Source organism: Leopardus geoffroyi, chromosome E3 (genome assembly GCF_018350155.1).
Source record: "Leopardus geoffroyi isolate Oge1 chromosome E3, O.geoffroyi_Oge1_pat1.0, whole genome shotgun sequence".
Lineage (NCBI taxonomy): Eukaryota > Metazoa > Chordata > Mammalia > Carnivora > Felidae > Leopardus > Leopardus geoffroyi.
The window spans coordinates 39454791-39471950 of record NC_059340.1 but is presented as its reverse complement, the minus strand read 5'-3'; the positions used below and the strand labels follow the sequence as shown (position 1 = coordinate 39471950).

The following is a 17160-nucleotide window of genomic DNA, read 5'->3' as shown; positions in this document are numbered from 1 at the left end:
ATATTATGGTAATCACGCTAAAGTCTGGGCGGGCGTGGGTGGGGCTTCCCCGCCAGCCTCGCCCATTGGCCCTCGCAGCGTCGACGTCACGAGTACCGCGCGCGAAACGCCGGCGGGATGGCGGGGGCGAGCTGCTGGGGCGGAGCCTGGCGTCCCCACCAGCGTCCGGCCGCGCCCGTCCTCCCGGCTGCGAAGGGACGACTGACCGCTGCCGCCTCCGCGAGCTGTCCCTGCGGCGCGCCTTCCCCAGCGGGACCGGTCTCACTGCGCCCGGGCGCCCCGCGCGTCCCCAGCCTCCGCCCCAGCGTGGGGGCGCCGGGCCCGCGCGTGCGCAGCGCGGGAGGGGCGCGGGCCGGGACCCCCGCCCGGCGCGTGCGCGGACGCAGCGCTGGGCGGCGGGCGGGCACCGGGATGAGTCTCGGCGCGCTGTGGCAGCACTGAGGAAGCCGGGGGCCGAGAGGAGCGCGGGGCCGCCCGTGCCGGGCCGGGCCATGGCGTTCCTGGCCGGGCCGCGCCTGCTGGACTGGGCCAGCTCGCCACCGCACCTGCAGTTCAACAAGTTCGTGCTGACGGGCTACCGGCCGGCCAGCAGCGGCTCGGGCTGTCTACGCAGCCTCTTCTACTTGCACAACGAGCTGGGCAACATCTACACGCACGGTGAGCCGCGCCCCGCATCCCACACCCGCGGTAGCCCTGCCCGCGCCGGGCCGGGGCCGGAAGGCCGAGGAGCGCCCCAGTGCTCAGGTCCCGGTCTGCCTGGGCCCTGGCACGGCCAGGAGCCGTGGTGACAAAGCTGCCATTGTCCCAGACGGAACTGTCCTTCCGCTCCCCGGGCCGGGCCGGGCCCCCCCCCCTCCCCCCGGGCAGGCGAAGGAAGCAGCATAGGGGACCAAGTCCGCTTAATCCCTCTGAGCCCCGGGGAGGAGTCTGGTGTCCGACCCCCTTCATAATCCCTGTGTCTGGGGCACCTCCCCCGCCAGCACTGGTCCAGGAGATGGGGTGTTGACTTCGATTAGGAGAGGAAAAGAAACCAGGCCCCAGCCCCTCCCCACGCAATTGCCCTGCCACCCTCGGCCCGGAGCAGCCCAGCCACACGGGGCTCCGCCTGGTGGCGGCTCCTTCCTTCCTCCACCCCCGCCCCCCTCCGCCCTAGGCTCGGGGCCCCTCCTCCGCGGCCCTACTCTGCTGACACAGCCCTGCCCGTCCTTGGGCTGCCCCAGCCAGGAGAGGGGCCCCGAACAGGCTGGGCCCAACCTTGGTGCCTGCCTTACGGGGGGACTGTGGCCTGGCTAGACGTTGCCGAGTGTGCAGCACAGCCCCAGTCCGCTGTGCCAGTCTTTGACCCTGTGAGGGCGATGCCAGAGTGCCTAGGGAAGGGTGTAGGAATCACCCTGGTTGGGACTGAGAGAAATGGAGTGCAGGCAGCGCTGCCTGGGGAGCTGGAACAAGCTCCTCTCAGCCCCTCTCCCCTGCCTGGCTTTGTTTCTCTCCGGAAGACAGAAAGGCCCAAAGCCTCCTCGTTTGGTCACTTACAGAGAACACACAGGGGTTGAGAGAAGCAAGCTAAGTGGTCCTGGGATCTGGTACCATTGCCCACATGTTCTATTCAGAATTCCGCTTGAGGCCATGCCTCCTTCTGGGTTCTGCCAACACAACAGAGTTTAGGGGATTGGGGCTCCTGCTCTCTGGGGAGGTAATGTGGCCTAGGGGTGAGAGCAGCTTGGAGTTAAGAGTGCCCAGGTTCTATTCTGCTCCCACCCCTTCCTTGCCGGGGTCACCTGGGGCAGTTACTCGGTTTCTTCACCTGGAAGTGTGGACTGGATAATGGTGTCTACTCCCCCGGCGTCTTGAGAGCTCTGCCAACTCACTGAAGTCACTGAAGGCGCGGGGCCTGCCCCTGTCAGATAGTGTGCTAACGGCATTGTCAAGATCTGTCTTGCCTCATCCCTTGTGTTATCTCTAGACTGCAGACTCCCTGAGGACAGGACCTGTCCTCTGGCTGAAGCTGTGTGATGGATCATTGTCTCCCTCTCCCAGGGCTGGCCCTCCTAGGCTTCCTGGTACTGCTGCCGATGACCATGCCTTGGGGGCAGCTGGGCAAGGATGGCTGGCTGTGGGGCACACACTGTGTGGCCTGCCTGGCCCCGCCCACAGGCTCTGTGCTCTATCATCTCTTCATGTGCCACCAAGGGGGCAGCCCTGTGTATACTCGGCTCCTTGCCCTGGATATGTGTGGGGTCTGCCTTGTCAACACCCTCGGTGAGCTAAAGGACGGGGCGGGTAGGCTTGAAGGATGGGCGCTGGGGGGGGGGGTGGAAAGAGGCAGGGGACACTCAGGGGAGCTCTGGGTGGAAAGGGCAGGCAGTCCCCCGGACTGACATGCCTTCTCCTGTATCTCTCCTCCGTGCAGGGGCTCTGCCCATCATCCACTGCACCTTGGCCTGTAGGCCCTGGCTGCGCCCAGCCGCCCTGGTGGGCTACACCGTGCTGTCGGGCGTGGCTGGCTGGCGGGCCCTCACCGCTCCCTCCACCGGCGCCCGGCTCCGCGCCTTCGGTTGGCAGGCTGCCGCCCGCCTCCTGGTGTTCGGGGCCCGAGGAGTGGGGCTGGGCTCTGGGGCTCCGGGCTCCCTGCCCTGCTACCTGCGTATGGACGCACTGGCACTGCTCGGGGGGCTGGTGAACGTGGCCCGCCTGCCGGAGCGCTGGGGACCCGGCCGCTTTGATTACTGGGGCAACTCGCACCAGATCATGCACCTGCTCAGCGTGGGCTCCATCCTCCAGCTGCACGCGGGCGTCGTGCCCGACCTGCTCTGGGCCGCCCGCCACGCCTGCCCCCCGGACTGAGCCACCTGGCGCCCGCTACGCCGGCCTCTCTACAGTCTTCTAGGACCAAGAGTATGCTTCGCTCCTTCTGCTGGTGTGCAAGGGGCTGACTCCCCGGATGCTTCCAGCAAACGGGACTTGCCAGCTGGGAGCCTCATCTGTTTGTCCGTTCTTCCCTGTGGACAAGGACCAGCCTCTTCTACCCACACCTCGGAGCTCAGCTTCCCCTCCTTGCCTTCTTTCGGGGTACTGTGGAGGCTAGAAGGAAACCTTTCCTTCCTGGACCTCAGTTGATCTTCTGTGACCTATGAGGGTATGGCCAGAGGGACTCTGGGGTCACGTCTTAGCTGTGACGGAATTCTACCGGCCCAGAGCTGTCATTCCACCCTGCCCCACACATAAGGTACCTCATGGGTGCCTTGCCCGGCCCTCAGCCCTATTTCCTGACCTGTGTCTGCTCTGCGTGTCAGCCCTCCCGGCAGCCTGAGGCTCACCTTCGCCTTCTCCTTTCTGTCCAGAGACTGTGGAGTGAGGGGTTTGGACCACAAGAGCAGCCTCTTATCCCAGGACCAAGGGGTAGGAGGGGGGCTGCAGCTGCTGCATCCGAGCACAGAGACATGACGACCTGAGCGGGCTGAGGGCCCGCCCTCCACCCTGACTGCCATACTCTGATGGCTCGATCAACACGCCGGGGACGTGCCTGCTCAGGCAGTCTCTGCCCCACACGGCGCATGCTCCTAGCTCCAGTGTGCTGGCCTGGGGCCCTGCATCAGGGCTCAGCCACGGCCCATCCCAGGGCCGCAGACCCTGGGCAGCATCAATAAATGGGGCAGGAAGAGCCGTTGCCACACAAGCAAGCTTGGGTGCTCCCAAGATTCAAATACCTTTTATTAGACATGGCAGGCAGAAGGAACCCCTGGAATTGCCAGAGGGACCCCAGCCTCCAGGAGGAACGGGGAGGGGGTGGTGGCTAAAAGATTAAAAACACCAAGGCTGGCCTGTGGACTCACACTGGGCCCAGTGAGTCCTCAAACAGGCTGAGGAGGTTCCGAGGTTCCAAGGAGGGGAAGGAGCCCCGAGGGGGCTCAGAGTCAATGTCACTTAGGTCCAGGGCCTCCCTGGGGTGGGGGGAAGAGAGACAAATGACACTCAGGGTCTGAAAGCCACCACCTCCCACCCGCTGGACTCTGGGCCTGCTCACCTCAGTGTGTACCTGCTCCGGGGGGCAGGGGAGCCACTGCGGGGGGTGGAGGTGTTCCCGACAGCCCTGGCCAGGACAGCCTCCGGAGAGAGCGAGAGCCTGCACAGGTGGGCCAGACAAGTAAGGTGTCGGGGGTAGGGAGTGCATGGGGAGGGGGCCACAGCAAGGTCAACCCTTGCCCTGTGCGGACCCCAGGCTCCTGACATGGGCAGGGGCCCCAGTCGGGAGCAGTGAGAGCATGGTGCCCTTTGAAAAAAGCACTTTCACAACTTTGAAAGGCCATCTGACCACTCAAAGGCCACCTCTGTTCCTTTTTAGAACATGTGGGTTTTGACAGCTGGCTGACAAATGAACTTCTGACAAAGGAAGCCTATCTGGTACCTCGTGTCTGCTATAAAGCGTCCCCATGGCGATGGGTGACGTTTCCTTAAAAAGGGGTTAATGGCGTGATTCCTCCTGAGGACTGTGCCCCAAGCGGTTTCTTAATTACAGCCTCTCACTTGGCCGCCAGGTACCTAGGACCAAGGAATTTCCCTGGGTTCGGGCTCCCCAGGCTCTGGGGACTGTGTTCCCGGAGAGGACGGACAGCACCTCACCTGTGGGCACCGCAGCCCTACCGTGGCGGCGGCCGTGGCCCTCGCGCTGCTCCCTCGTGAGGCAGCGCCCCAGGCGTGAGGTTGCCGGTTCTGCTCTGCTCTGCGTGGTCCCTGCACTGAGCTTGGAGGAGACCGCCGCATTCAAGCTGGGCCAGGCCACACCCCCACTGGCCTTGGCTCCCTTCCCAGGGTATGATGGCGGGGGAGGGGGGGGTCAGGGAGGGGGGCAGGCTTGGGGGAGGGGTCCTGTTCACCACGAATCCTCACGAGGCTGCGGCCTGGCCATGCTGACTGCCCCTTTCCCCCACCCCCGGCGTCCTCAGCTCTCACCCACCCTATGCTGTCGTCATCCCAGTTGCTGGAGAGGCTGCTGTCCAGGAGGAGGCTGCAGGGTGGCGAGCCGGGCGGGGTGGCTGGTGGGCTCTGGGGCTGCAGCCATCTGGCGGGGTGAGCCAGCCCGTGCCAGAGCCAGCACAGCAGGGCAAGCAGGGCCTGAGGGGACAGGGACCAGGGAGGCAGGGCAGGCCCTGGGGCCGGGGAGCGCGGCTGGGCACCCTGTCACGGTCACCCACCTTACCTGCCACAGGGCCCACCCTCGACTGAGGGCCTCGGCGGCCATATACCACAGAACGTTCCAAGGCTGAGGCTGCCTGAGCATGGGCAGGGCCAGCAGGGACTCGGCTGTGGCCCGCAGCTTGGGGTCGGGCTCCAGCATCATGGTGAGGACAGAACGCAGCTCAGAAGACAGGCCTGTGCACAGGGCGGGGCCGTGTCAGGGGCGACAGCTCTGAGCCCAGGGGCCCCAGACGTGAGCCCGGCCTCCCTGGGGCCGCACGTTCCTTCCCGTCCTTGCCCTCCACTTACCAGCAGTGAACTCCGGGGGCAGATAGCCCTGGCGCAGCTGCTGCCAGCCCTCCCCGCCATGGGGCAGCTCCATGTTGCATGCCACTTCCAGGACGGTGAGGCCCAGACTGGGAAGGGTGGGGGCAGTGACAGAAGAGGGGCAGGGTTGGCCCTGGGGCCCAGGCCCCAGAGCTCCAGGCTGCCCAAGAAGAGGGTGGAGAAGGGCTGCTGTCTTCCACCACGAGCCGGGGAAGTGGGGAGGGAGGGGCTGGGGGTCCCAAAAAGGCCCATATTACGGAGCCCCTCACCACCTGGTGAGTCCTCCTGGCACCCGTCACCGGACAGGCACTGCGGGTGCTGACGTCACTACCATCGTTCTGCTGCCCAGGCTGGATACGGCCGTTAGAGGCAGAGCGGCGGTCACCCGCCTGGACGACGGAACCCACTGCCCGGGCCAGCCCTAGCTTCCCCACTTGCTAAGTGGACTCTGTGCCAGTCCTTCGGCCCCACTGTGTCCGTCCCCTGTAAATGGAGCAATTGTCCCTGCTGTGGGGGGGAGGTGAGGAAACGGGGGATCCATGTAGAGTGGCCAGGGGGTCCGCTGCCCAGAGTCTGTGTCTGCAGAACCCCTCAAGTGCAGGACGGGCCTCCACCCCCTCCGGGCAGGACGTCCCGGCCCGAGGCCGAGTCTTCCTGACTTGGGGCTAGGGTGGCGTTTCCCTCCCTCGGCCGACTGCACGTCCCCCGCCCCCCAACCCCGCCAAGAGCCTCCCGCCTCCCGGCCCTCACCTGAACACGTCCGCCGCTGTCCCATAGGAGCCCTGTAGCAGCTCAGGGGCCATGTAGCGGGGGTCTCCCTCCTGGGCCTCACCAGTTCCACATGCACCCAGCTCTACCAGCAGCCCAAAGTCACCCAGCTTGCAGCGGCCCCGGGGCCCCAGGAAGATGTTGGCGGGCTTGACGTCAAGGTGGACCAGGCCTTGGCCGTGCAGGTGAGCCAGGGCAAGCAGGGTATCCCGCAGGTAGCCCCAGACCTGGGCCTCGGGCAGGCCGGTGCCCCAGGCCTCGCAGTGCTGTTGCAGGCTGGGCCCACACAGCTCCGTCTGCAGGTACAGGATGCCGCCCTCCTCCCAGGCTTGCTCCAGCCGCACACAGCGCGGGTGTGGCCCCACCTTCTCGTGGCCGCCCACCTCGGCCAGCTTGCGGGCCCGGTCCTTAGGGCCCCGGAAGGGCGACATAGAGCGCTTCACTGCATAGAGCCGGCCGTCTTCCTTAGAGCGCACCTGGAAGGGAGGTGGCACCCACGAGTGGGACAGGAGGCCGGTCTGGCAGACCCCGTTAGGATTTCACACATGAGGAAGGTCCGCCTCAGAGCCCACGAGTGCAGCAGCAAAGCTGGACGGGCCACTCTGAGAGCTCTACGTACTGACCCAAAAGGGCCTCGGGGCACGAGGCTACATGGAAAAATCTGGCTACACGAACACGTGGCCAGCACCACCCACTGTGCAGAATACAAAAAGAGTCCGTCCGTATCTGGTCAACTCTGTGGAGACGTAGGTAGAGAAAAAGATCTGGAAGGAAGGACACCCACCCGAGAAGCACGGTGGTTTCCTCCAGGAAGAACCAGTCTAGGGGCCACGTTATTTGTGCTTTTTAACAACAAAATTGTCTCCAGGTAGTACTTACGTAAGGAAGAATACCGTTGTAAAGGAAATACAAAGGGGAAATATATTTTAAGGAGAAATGAAAAGCTGGTATGAAGGGTGTAGCGGGAGCATCTGCTGGCCTGAGAGGTGATGGGGCGTGGGGTGTGCGCCACGCGGAGGAGGCTGCCCTGGGGCAGGAGAAGGAGGCAGCCAGGAGCCACTGTGAGGCGTGCCAGGCTCTGCACAAGGGGGGGAGTGTTATTGAGGGGCGTGGAGGGCCTGAGCAGGGGGAAGGAGAAGGCAGCCAAATCAGCCCAGGAGAAGCAGGCTCTCAGGGGAGAAAAGGGGAGTGGGCTGCCCAGGACACCGTCCCCTCCAGGCGGGGGAGGGGGGTGGCAGTAGCAGGCCCGAGGAACTGTCACCCCACTCACCTTGAAGACCTCTCCATAGGAGCCGTGGCCCAAGCGGCCAAGCCTCTGGAAACTCTGTTGGAAGAAGGACTCTGGCCGGCTCGGGTCATAGGAGGGGCTCTGAAGGGTCTCAGAGGCTTTGCCTTGGAACGTCACCCTCCGGGGCCGGGGCTGGTGCCAGCCCGGGGTCCGAGGAGGGAAGAGGCGGCTGATGGGGACGCTGCCCTTGGCAGGGGGCCGGGGCGGGAGGCTCCGACTGAGCCCTCCAGGCCTCTTGAGGGAGAAGCCAGGTTCTGCGTGGCGGAAGTAGGCTGGGACTGGAACGGGGGTGCCACTCAGGGGCGGAGGGGCGCCCTCCGTGGGCACAGGCATGGCCAGCACAGGAGGCCCTGAGGTGCACAGGACAGAGCAGTGTGTCCGCTCAAACAGTGCCTGGACTTGTGGCCCCAAAGAGGCTTCGGAAGAGAGGTGCGTCCACTCTGCACACACGTTCCGCTTTAAACATGGAGGCCACAGGGACGAGCACCTGCAGGGAGAGGCAGAGGACAAGTATACATAGGCCTGCACGCAGTCATCTGTACCTGGGAGGCCAGAGAAGCATAAACCACAAACCCCAAGGCCATGTCCTGGAGACTGCGCAGTCCAGCACAGGTTGGCTGAGAAGGGTTCTGGAGCCAGGGACCTCACAAGTATCTCCCTGCCTCATCACAACCAGCTGTTTGGCCTTAGGATACGCACCTCTTCCAAAATCGTAAGGTGGAAATATCAGTGCAGGCCCACCATCCCTTATCTCTAATTCAAAAGCGAAAACAAAGATCTGAAATCCAAGTTTCTCTCCTGTCTTCGTTCCCACAGCTGTGGGGCCAGCACTCACTCAGTAGACCTCCACCACCTGCAGCCACGGAGGGAGGCCCAAGTTCCAGGTGAGCGCAGCGGGGCAAAAGCCCTATCTGGCAGGAGGGCTAGGGACACTGGGGCCCAGCCACTCAAACCCCGGCAGGAGGTCCCCCACCGGGAAAGGCAAGGCAAGCCGAGAAGGCCAGAGGCTACTGTTCCCACCCTGAGGCAGCAGTGTCACTCAGACAGGCACCTGTGTCGCTGCCCTTAGCTCCAGAGCTCTGGCCCAGGGATTCAGTCTACAGACAAGCAGGCAATCGAAGAGAAATTCTGAAGCTCTCCCTAAACACACACACACACACACACACACACACACGCTATTTGAAACGATGTGTGGGAAGTTCAAGCCTAAAGACAGTCTCGAAGACTCTGGAGGTTTTGATGGTAAGCAAATAGGAGGAAGCTTGGTACCTCCATTAGTGCAACAATTGCCCCACAGCCCGGCTACTTTCCCAGACAGAACTGGGGACAAGAGCCTTACTGGGGTCAAAACAAACCTCAAACACTGAATTCAAAAGCTACCTTGTCAAAGGAGCCCCAAATTAATTAGATCAGTCTGCAGAGCAATCAATGCCCTAGGCACTGAGAAAAACAACAGAACGATCAGCCCACAATGGGTGGAGCCCAACAGCTTAAGGAAGGGGATGGACAAAGAGAGGCCCGTACAACCACCGTCACTCAAAGGTGACCATGCACATGCCCAAGGCTGGGCCCTCTGAGGAGCCGCATCCCAGGCTTCACGCTGCAGGGGAAAGAGACATCGCGACAATGGCCCAGCCAGTCGCTAAAAAATAAACAAGCAAACGAGTCATAATCCTCCAGGCGGGGAAGAAGCCAGTAAGGCCAGTTGCTATAACATTGTCTAAAATGTCCAGTTTTCAAAAAAAAAAAAAAAAAAAAGAAAAGAAATTACAAGATATCCCACAGCCATAGGAAAATGTGACCCCACACAGGAGAAAACCAGACAAAAGAAAGCACCTGAGAGGGACCGGATGTGAGATTTAACAAAGACGTCACAGTACTCACTATAAATATGTTCAAAGGACTAAAGGAAGCCACGCTGAAAAGAGTAAGTGAAGCGTGATGACCACATTTCAGCAAATAAAGAACATTGATACTGAGATAGAAATTATAGAAAGAACCAAAGGGAAGTTGTGGAGTTGAGAGGTGCAAGAACTAAAATGAAAAGATTCATCAGAGGGGTTCAACAGTACATTTGAAATGGCAGAATGATTCGTGAACCTGGAGATAGATCAAGAGAGATTCTGCAGTCTGAAGAACAGAGAGGAAAAAGAACGGAGAAAAGGGAACCGAGCCTCGGAGAAACGCCGGACACCAACTGGGTGCACCAACGTATGTACAAGGTGCAGCAGAGGAAAGAAGGGGAGGAGCAAGAAAAATATGCTAAGACATCATAGATGAAAACTGCCCCAATGTGATTCACAAAAAAAACCTCTCCGCCCTAAGAAAAACACAGGAACACTGCCAAGGAGCTGCAGGAGCATCAGGGAGGACGAATGGAGAGGCCCACACACAGACACACCGTTTTAAAATGCTGAAAACCAAAACCAAGGACGCAGTCTTGAAAGCGGTAAGAGAAAAAGGCCTCATCGCTTACAACCTCCCCTAAGATTAACTGCTGACTTCTCAGCAGAAACAACGAAGGCCAGGAGGTAGCAGCGGGTGGCCTATTCAAAGTGTTGGGGGAAACATCTGTCAACCAAGAATCCCATATCCAACAAAACTATCTTCCAAAACTAAAGGCAAAATAAAGACATTTCCCAGGTAAAAACAGAAAGAATTCACTGTTAGCAGACCTGCTTTGTAAGAAAAACTAAGGGAAGTTCTCAAGACCAAAAGCACGTGATCCCTAACAGTAATCTGAATCGACACGAAGAAGCAAAGCTCTGGTGTGTCATACAAAAGACGGTTAAATACATATCTCCTCTCTTAGCCGATATAAAAAGTAAGTGGACGATAGCATGCAATTGTATACTGGGCACTGAACGTATAGACCTAACACACTTATAAATAAGAGCCCGAAAGAGGTGGGTGGGAACAAAATTACATTGGACTGGAAAGTGACACCAGATGGTAACTCCAGTCGCAGGAACAAATGAAGAGAACCAGAAGTGACAAATAAGAGGGTCGCTGTAGCCAACATTATGCATATATACTTGCTTTCCATCCACTCTTCCTTCAGCCGCTTAAAGAAATTAAAGGTGACCTAAATAGGGCGCCTGGGTGGCTCAGTCGCTTAAGCCTCTGACTCTTGCTTGGTGTCAGCTCAGGTCATGATCTTATGGTTTGTGGGTTTGAGCTGAGCCCCGCATTGGACTTGGCACTGACCGTGCAGGGCTTGCTTGGGATTCTCTCTCTCTCCCTCTCTCTGCCCGCCCCCATTCGAACGTGCTCTCTCTCAAAATAAACTTTTAAAGAAATTTTAAGAAAACCAAAATAAATGCTAACTGTTACATGATAAGTAAAATATAGTCATGCTCTGAGCAGGAATTCAAAGAACACGCCCAAAGTGCGGTGGTCCTGAGGGTGTGTGTTGGGAGAGAGAGGGCTGTGTGTTGCCATAATGTTATTATAGAAACAAAACCAAGAAAACCAAAGAGGAGGAGTCCAATTTTGAGAGGAAGCCACAGTGTATCAAAAGAAGCAGGGAGTGAATCGGGAACAGACACCGGAGGGAGCGGTCCTCTGAAGTCTGTCGCTGGGGCAGCGAGGGGTAGGGGAGGGACCCCCATCCGACATCCCCTGGGGACCCTTCCTCCGCCGGTGTTCACTTCAGGATTCCCATCTCAGGGTTTCTCAAAGTGAAGAACCAGGGTGTCAGAACCCCCCGCTGGTTAGAAGGACAGCCTCCGGGCCCAGTCCTAGCATATTTGGAGACGCCAGGCACCTGCCTTCTTTAAATTTTATTAAAAAAAAAAAAAAATTAATGGAGGGGCACTTGGGTGGCTCAGCCCGTTAAGGGTCTGACTTCAGTTCAGGTCATGACCTCATGGTTCACGAGTTCAAGCCCCCATGTAGGCTCTGTGCTGTCAGCGCAGAGCCCGCTTCAGATCTTCTGTCCCCGAAATAAACATTAAAAAATATGTTTATTATTTGGAGAAAGAGAGACAGAGCAGCACGAACAGGGCAGGAGCAGAGAGGGAGACACACAATCCGAAGCAGCTCCAGGTTCCCAGCTGGCAACACACAGCCTGACAGGTGACTCGAACCCACGAACTGTGAGATCATGACGTGAGTTGAGTCAAAGGCACACACTTAACTGACTGAGACACCCAGGCGCCACTCCAGACACCTGGAGCATCTTAAACCAGTTCTCGGGCGACCCCAATGTCATTTCATTCTAGCACCACCGGCCTGGCCACACAGCTTTGGGGATGATGGGACAGGGGAGGGAGAATCCTGGGTGGCCCTGACCAGGCCAGGCCTGGGTGGCCTCTGGACCTTTCGGGGGCCTCACCCGCTCACTGGGCCGGACACATCGCTGACCACGGTCCGCCGCGCTAGACTGTGAGTTCCTCCGGGACAGGGCCACAGCCGATTCACCTCCGTGGCCGTGGGCAAAGCCTGGCGAACAGCTGAATAGGCCGGCTGCCTCGGGGGAGGGGCTGCAGATGAAAGGTGGGTAGGGCTTTTCCCGGGGAGGGACCGGTATGGGGGGGGGGGGGAGGGCGTAGTCACCGAGGAAGGCCGGGAGGGCGGTGGCAGTCACCAGGAACCGCGGGGGCAGTGAGTGGGGCCGCCGCGGGCAGGGCCCGACCCGGCGGGACGGGGCGGGGCCGTCGGTGGGGTTGAGGCTGGGGGCTGGGACCGGGAGCGGGTGAGGCTGACCGCGGCAGGGGCTGTCAGGGGGGCAGGGGCTGCCGGGAGGAAGTGCCGGCCGACGGCCCTCAGGACCCAGTCTGGGCTCACCTTGACGGGTGGGCGGGGCGCGGCCCAGAGAGGTCCCAGATTCCGGATCGGCAGAGGCCGCGGAAGCCCCCGGCGCAGTCAGGCGGTCGGGGGTCTGCAGTCGACGGCTCCCCACGCCCGGCGGGAGGACTCTCGGAGGGGAACGGCCCGTGAACGCGCGCAGAGCCGGCTCGCGCCAAAAATTCCAAACCGGCCTCGAGGCCCCGCCCAGGAACGCCTCTTACCCCGCCCCTCCCCGATGCAGCCCATCAGAGGCTCCCAAGCCCAGAGGCTCCGCCCCCGACGTCCCGGCGTGCGCGTCCCCGTGCCCTCTCGGGCACCTCAGGTCGTGCCCTCTCATTGCGCAGGCGCGACGTCTCGGCGCTAACAAGGGCGGAGGCTGCGACGCGGTGCAATCTCGCTGATGCGGCGTGGCGCGTGGTGTGAGCTGGGGCGTGGAGTTGTCCCGTTCGGGTCCCGGGCCGGGGACACAGCTCCAGACCCCAGTCCTGCACCCACGGCCCTCACTGAGCTGGCTTAGTTTTCTGTATTCTAAAAGAGGCGGTCTTTGCAGTTAGCCTCGGAGGCGCCTCAGGAGGGGGTCACTCCGGACGGGACGGGAAGTGCCAGCGCTCTGCGGGTCCCAGCCGCGTGGGGTGCCCTGGGCTCGCTGGCTCCTTCCTGCGTGTCGTGCACCGCACCGGGAGGCCGGACATTGTCCCCACCCCCCGGGAAGCCCACCAGGCCGGCCTCGGCCACCTCCGAGGCAGCCCTTAGTATTCTTTGGATTTGAGATTTGAGCTCACCTCCACCCTACCTCCGCCCCTTCCTGGCCGAACGACCTTGGGGACCCACGGGGCCTTTCTGAGCTTCGGATCAGCCACCTGCAAAAACTGAGCTGATGAAGCTTCCCGCACCGAGCTAGAGGTTCACATGGGAGGGATCCCCTTGGAGTTCTTAGCAGGGAGCCCCGGCGGAGCAAGCGCTGGTCCCTAACACTGGCGCGGCTCGGGGGTGCGCCTTCACGGAGGGGACCTTTTATCCGTTTAACAGTGAGGGCGGGGCGGGGGGGGGGAGTCACACTTCCGGGCCACCCTCTCAAGAACGCTCCCCAGCGCGTCGCATCTCCTTTCCCACCTGGTTTCCTTATTATTACACTTAACTTCTATCTGAAATTCTCTCCTCTAGTTATTGGTTTACTTGTTGACCACCCGTCCCCCAGTTTTCTAACAGGTTAGAGTTCCCAGCCCGTTGTGGTGCCTTCAGCGAACGCTCCAGTGTGTGGCCCAGCAAAGGAGGGCCTGGTCCCCCGGATTAGGTCCTTGGACCTAGAGCGTCTCCAGGGGCCGCATCCCCACCCACCTCCGCCCACCCTCCCCTTGAATTTGCATCTCTGGCAGCCACAGCCCCAGTGACTCAGTCTGGATCCTTGTTAAAGGCCCCAAGCTTGACCCCAGGAGGCCTGGGGAAGCAGGCAGGCCCCTCTCCAGCTGCCAGCCCCTCCTGCCGGAGTCTGGGTCCCAGGGCCTCTTCCAGCTGCCCAGTCTTGAAAGCCTAATATGCAATGACCTAAAAATAAATATTTCTTTAAATTCGAAAATATACTTCCAAAGGATATTTCACTGTGTGGAAGGACTATAATATGAAGTTAAGTACAGATAGTCGCTAAGAGCGTGGGCGGTGAAGTAAGGAAGAGGAGGGCTCTACCCTGCTCTGCCACTCAAAAGCTGTGCCATCATAAGCAAGTTGCTTTATGTCTCTGGATGTTTCCCCGCGGAGAGATTAGTTCCTACCTCCTAGGGCAGGAGCACTAAATAAGAAAAGGAATGTGAGGGGCACCTGGGTGGCTCAATCAGTTCAGAGTGGATTCTGGCTCAGGTCATGATCTCACGGTTGGTGAGTTTGAGCCCTGTATCTGGCTCCTCGCTGATGGTATGGAGCTTGCTTGGGATTCTGTCTCTCTGCCCCTTCTCTGCTCACTCTCTCTCAAAAATAAACTTAAAAAAAAAAAAAAAAGAAAATGAATGTGAACTGCCTTGAGTTACAAGGCTGAGCAAGCATACGGTAGGAGCTTACTGTTTCATAATAGTAATATTTTGCCAACTGTATATATGGTATTTTACAGGCTTCACAGCAGCTGCCTGGGCCACAAGGAAGTTCCTGGTAGAGAGGGATCGGGCCCCCACACCCGCCCGGGGACCACAAGTTCCCAGACCAAAGAAACTGGCTGGGGCTCCGTTAGAAGAAAGCCCCCCAACCTGCTTCCCAGGCGCTGGATTCCAGGCGTCCCACCCACACACAGGTAAGAGCCGGCTTGGACCCTGCGCCCTCGTGTGTCCCATCGCCGCAACAGCACCGTCGCCCAGACTTGCAGGGAAGAGTCACCCCTGACCTAGGAAGCCCCCGCAGGGATGGGGCCACAGAACAGGAATACCGTGACTTAAGAGAAGCAGGGAAATGACGGCCCCAAGTGCAAATGTGGCTACCCTAACGGAGAAGAGATTGTGAGGGGTGCTTCTGGGGAGCTGGCTACGTTCTGTTTCTCGATCTTTGTGCCAGCAGCACTAGCTGAATTTTGTTTAAGTTTATTTATTTATTTCGAGAGAGAGAGAGCATTAGGGGAAAAGAGAGAATCCCAAGCAGGGTCCACACTGTCACCGCAGACCCTGACGCAGGGGCTCCTTCCCACAAGCCGTGAGATCATGAGCCAAAATCGAGATTCCGACACGCGACCCACTAAGCCACTTAAGCGCCCCAGGAGCTGTTTGTTTTGTGGGTATTTGTTATATCATACATTTCTGTCCTCTGCACGCTTCTGTGTGTTTGCCCGACTTCACGCTGGCATAGGCTTTAATAAACTGGCAGGTGAGTGGAGAGGGAGTTCACAGAGGTCAGCTTTGCACCGGGCAAGTGCCTAGAGGTGCCGGGCAGTGCCCTAGAGGCAGCCAACGCAGGGATCCAGGCTAAAGGGCTGTCAGGTGCACGGCCAAGAGGGTGACCTGAGGGGACTTCAGCACAGGTGCAGGTTCAGAAGGCGCCCGCCCTCCCCTCCAGCTGTCCTCCACAAATTCCCACCCCGGCAGGTGCCGCTTTGAGCAGCTGGCTGCGAGTCTATCGACAGGCTTTACCATTTTAGGCGACACACTTCCTGGACCTCTGCCCTGCACTCTCAACACCCAGCTGTCACCTTGCCCTGGCCCCTGGAAGTCGCTCCTCTGCTTGGAAGCTGGACCACCATGTCCCCTCACACTTAGGAGCGAAGGGTCCCCGAGGCCCGGGCTCCATCAGGGGCTCTCTCGGTCCCCAAGTGGTCCTTGTGCTCTCAGGCCAGCCTGGCCCGACCTGAGGGAACTGGATGTGCTGGGGTGGGGGTGGCAGCACTGCAGGGGCCAGGGGATGCCCCACTGGGTTCAGCCCTGGCTCTGAGCAGCCTCCAGCTGGCCCGAGGCCCCAGGCTGCCTGGCATTTTCCACCGGCCCATGCCAGCACCCAGGCAGCCTGGCAGTGGCCGTGGGTACCCGCATTCCCTTTGGCAGTAGCCTGTACCTCCTGCACGGCCCCTCCTGGTCTGTGCCTACCTCATCCCCGGCCAAGCTTCCCTGGCACACTATGGGGAGAGCCTTGTGTCTGGGTCTGTGTAGGGGGCCCTTAGCTATATGGGCTCTGAAGCAGACACCCTGGGCCTAGACTGGCATAGGACAGAGAGCGGTGCGGTGTCTGGGGTGACCTGGCCCGCTGCCCGCCCAGCAGTGTGTGGCATAGCAGAATAGGGACTGGACCCAAGGAGCCCTGCAGACTGCCTGGCAGCCAGTAAAAGGTCCAGCCCCCAGGACTCTGGGTCACGGCTCTATGCCTCTGTACGGGGCAGGGAGAGTGGGGGCGTGTAGGGTGCTGCGCCAGGGTACTGGGCTGCAGGCACCCAGTGGGAACAGAGGGGGCCTATGTGTGTGTGTGTGGGAAAGTGGGTGCCGGGGCATGGCCATGTGCAGGTGGGAGAACAAAGAGGGAGGTGAGTTACAGGCACATCTCAGTGCAGGGGGCGGTGGGGGGGCACTCCAAGTGAGGGTGTGTCTCGTAAAAGCCCTGCTGTCCACTATGGCTGGAGCTGGCCCCTGTGATCTCAGAAGCCTTACAGCAAGAAGGCCCCTGTGATCTCAGAAGCCTTACAGCAAGAAGACCCGTGTCGCCCACTCCCCGTGGTAGCCCCTCTCTAGGTCCCCGCCCTGGCTGGCTGTATCCTTAGACAGAGGTGCCAGGAGGGGCGGGCTGGGCAGGGGCCAGACCATCAGACAGGGTGTGGGGCCTTCTGGACTAGGGCCCAGGGGGCCTGAGTCACTGCCGTCCCCAGCCAGCTCAGTGGGGTTCACTCCTGGCACTTCCCGGGGCCGCCTCTCCTTCTTCCCCTACTTGGGTCCTCATCAAGTCCTCACGCAGGCCTGGGCTCCAGGCTCATCGGCCCACCCCCAAGAAACAGAGCGCTAACTGGCTTCTGGCACCCTTCTTGCGGTCCTGTCCCCATTCCACCTTAGGCAGTGCCCTCCCACCCCCGCCAGCACCCCCCCAGGGGTAGAGTCATTGCTGCTGGAGCTGGCCAGGAGAAAGGGGTGAAGCTGAGAGGGCCTCCTGCAGCGGGTGGGCCCCCACCAGGCTTTCAAGGAACAGTGAGGATCCCTGGACAGGCTCCCTGGGTGTCACCACCTCCTGTCGGAGGGAGGCCGGGCCCGCTCTTGTACGTGCAGCCTCTGTTGGGAGACCATGGGCCACCTCCTGGTATGGTCCCCGAGCCTCCAGGGCTAGACAAGCTCTTCCCGTGGACACGCGGCCTGTTGCCGTCC

General features: G+C 60.4%; 2 protein-coding genes and 1 long non-coding RNA gene across 12 annotated transcripts; 2 read left to right on the top strand and 1 right to left on the bottom strand.

The window, feature by feature from the left end:
- The first annotated feature begins 131 nt into the window (after positions 1–131).
- On the top strand, positions 132–3680 carry PAQR4 (progestin and adipoQ receptor family member 4). Of its 2 annotated transcripts, none has more exons than XM_045461129.1 (3): positions 132–657; positions 2038–2259; positions 2411–3680. In XM_045461129.1, exons 1-3 carry the CDS (start codon positions 492–494, stop codon positions 2842–2844), a joined length of 822 nt encoding a protein of 273 aa, XP_045317085.1. In that variant the 5' UTR covers positions 132–491; the 3' UTR covers positions 2845–3680. The 2 variants fall into 2 exon arrangements, with proteins under 2 accessions (XP_045317085.1, XP_045317086.1); XM_045461130.1 differs by having other exon boundaries at positions 545–657; positions 1964–2259.
- A 2-nt stretch (positions 3681–3682) lies between these two features.
- On the bottom strand, positions 3683–12754 carry PKMYT1 (protein kinase, membrane associated tyrosine/threonine 1). Of its 9 annotated transcripts, XM_045461123.1 has the most exons (10): positions 12347–12544; positions 11895–12042; positions 7541–8045; positions 6253–6746; positions 5485–5591; positions 5198–5370; positions 4955–5112; positions 4621–4741; positions 4025–4123; positions 3683–3941 (listed from the first exon to the last, which is right to left on the bottom strand). In XM_045461123.1, the coding sequence occupies exons 3-10, from the start codon at positions 7889–7891 to the stop codon at positions 3921–3923; spliced, it is 1524 nt and encodes a 507-aa protein (XP_045317079.1). In that variant the 5' UTR covers positions 7892–8045; positions 11895–12042; positions 12347–12544; the 3' UTR covers positions 3683–3920. The 9 variants fall into 9 exon arrangements, with proteins under 9 accessions (XP_045317079.1, XP_045317073.1, XP_045317074.1 ...); XM_045461117.1 differs by lacking the exon at positions 11895–12042 and having other exon boundaries at positions 4037–4123; positions 12347–12754; XM_045461118.1 differs by lacking the exon at positions 11895–12042 and having other exon boundaries at positions 4037–4123; positions 4621–4736; positions 12347–12754.
- Positions 12755–12762: 8 nt separating this feature from the next.
- On the top strand, positions 12763–16469 carry LOC123589268. The gene is made up of 3 exons (XR_006708238.1): positions 12763–13252; positions 14451–14627; positions 15462–16469. It is a non-coding gene; the product is annotated as an uncharacterized LOC123589268 (long non-coding RNA).
- The last annotated feature ends 691 nt before the right edge of the window (positions 16470–17160 follow it).

Bases quoted from the DNA above. Each gene is read 5' to 3' on its own strand.
- PAQR4 (XM_045461129.1), top strand. From the start codon at position 492: ATGGCGTTCCTGGCCGGGCCGCGCCTGCTGGACTGGGCCAGCTCGCCA. The intron at 658-2,037 runs GTGAGCCGCGCC...TCCCTCTCCCAG, and splicing joins GGGCAACATCTACACGCACG to GGCTGGCCCTCCTAGGCTTC. The intron at 2,260-2,410 runs GTGAGCTAAAGG...TCCTCCGTGCAG, and splicing joins CTGCCTTGTCAACACCCTCG to GGGCTCTGCCCATCATCCAC.
- PKMYT1 (XM_045461125.1), bottom strand. From the start codon at position 7,891: ATGCCTGTGCCCACGGAGGGCGCCCCTCCGCCCCTGAGTGGCACCCCC. The intron at 5,371-5,484 runs GTAAGTGGAGGG...CCCTGTGCACAG, and splicing joins GCCCCCGGAGTTCACTGCTG to GCCTGTCTTCTGAGCTGCGT. The intron at 4,742-4,954 runs GTGGGTGAGAGC...GTCTCCTCCAAG, and splicing joins TGGGATGACGACAGCATAGG to CTCAGTGCAGGGACCACGCA.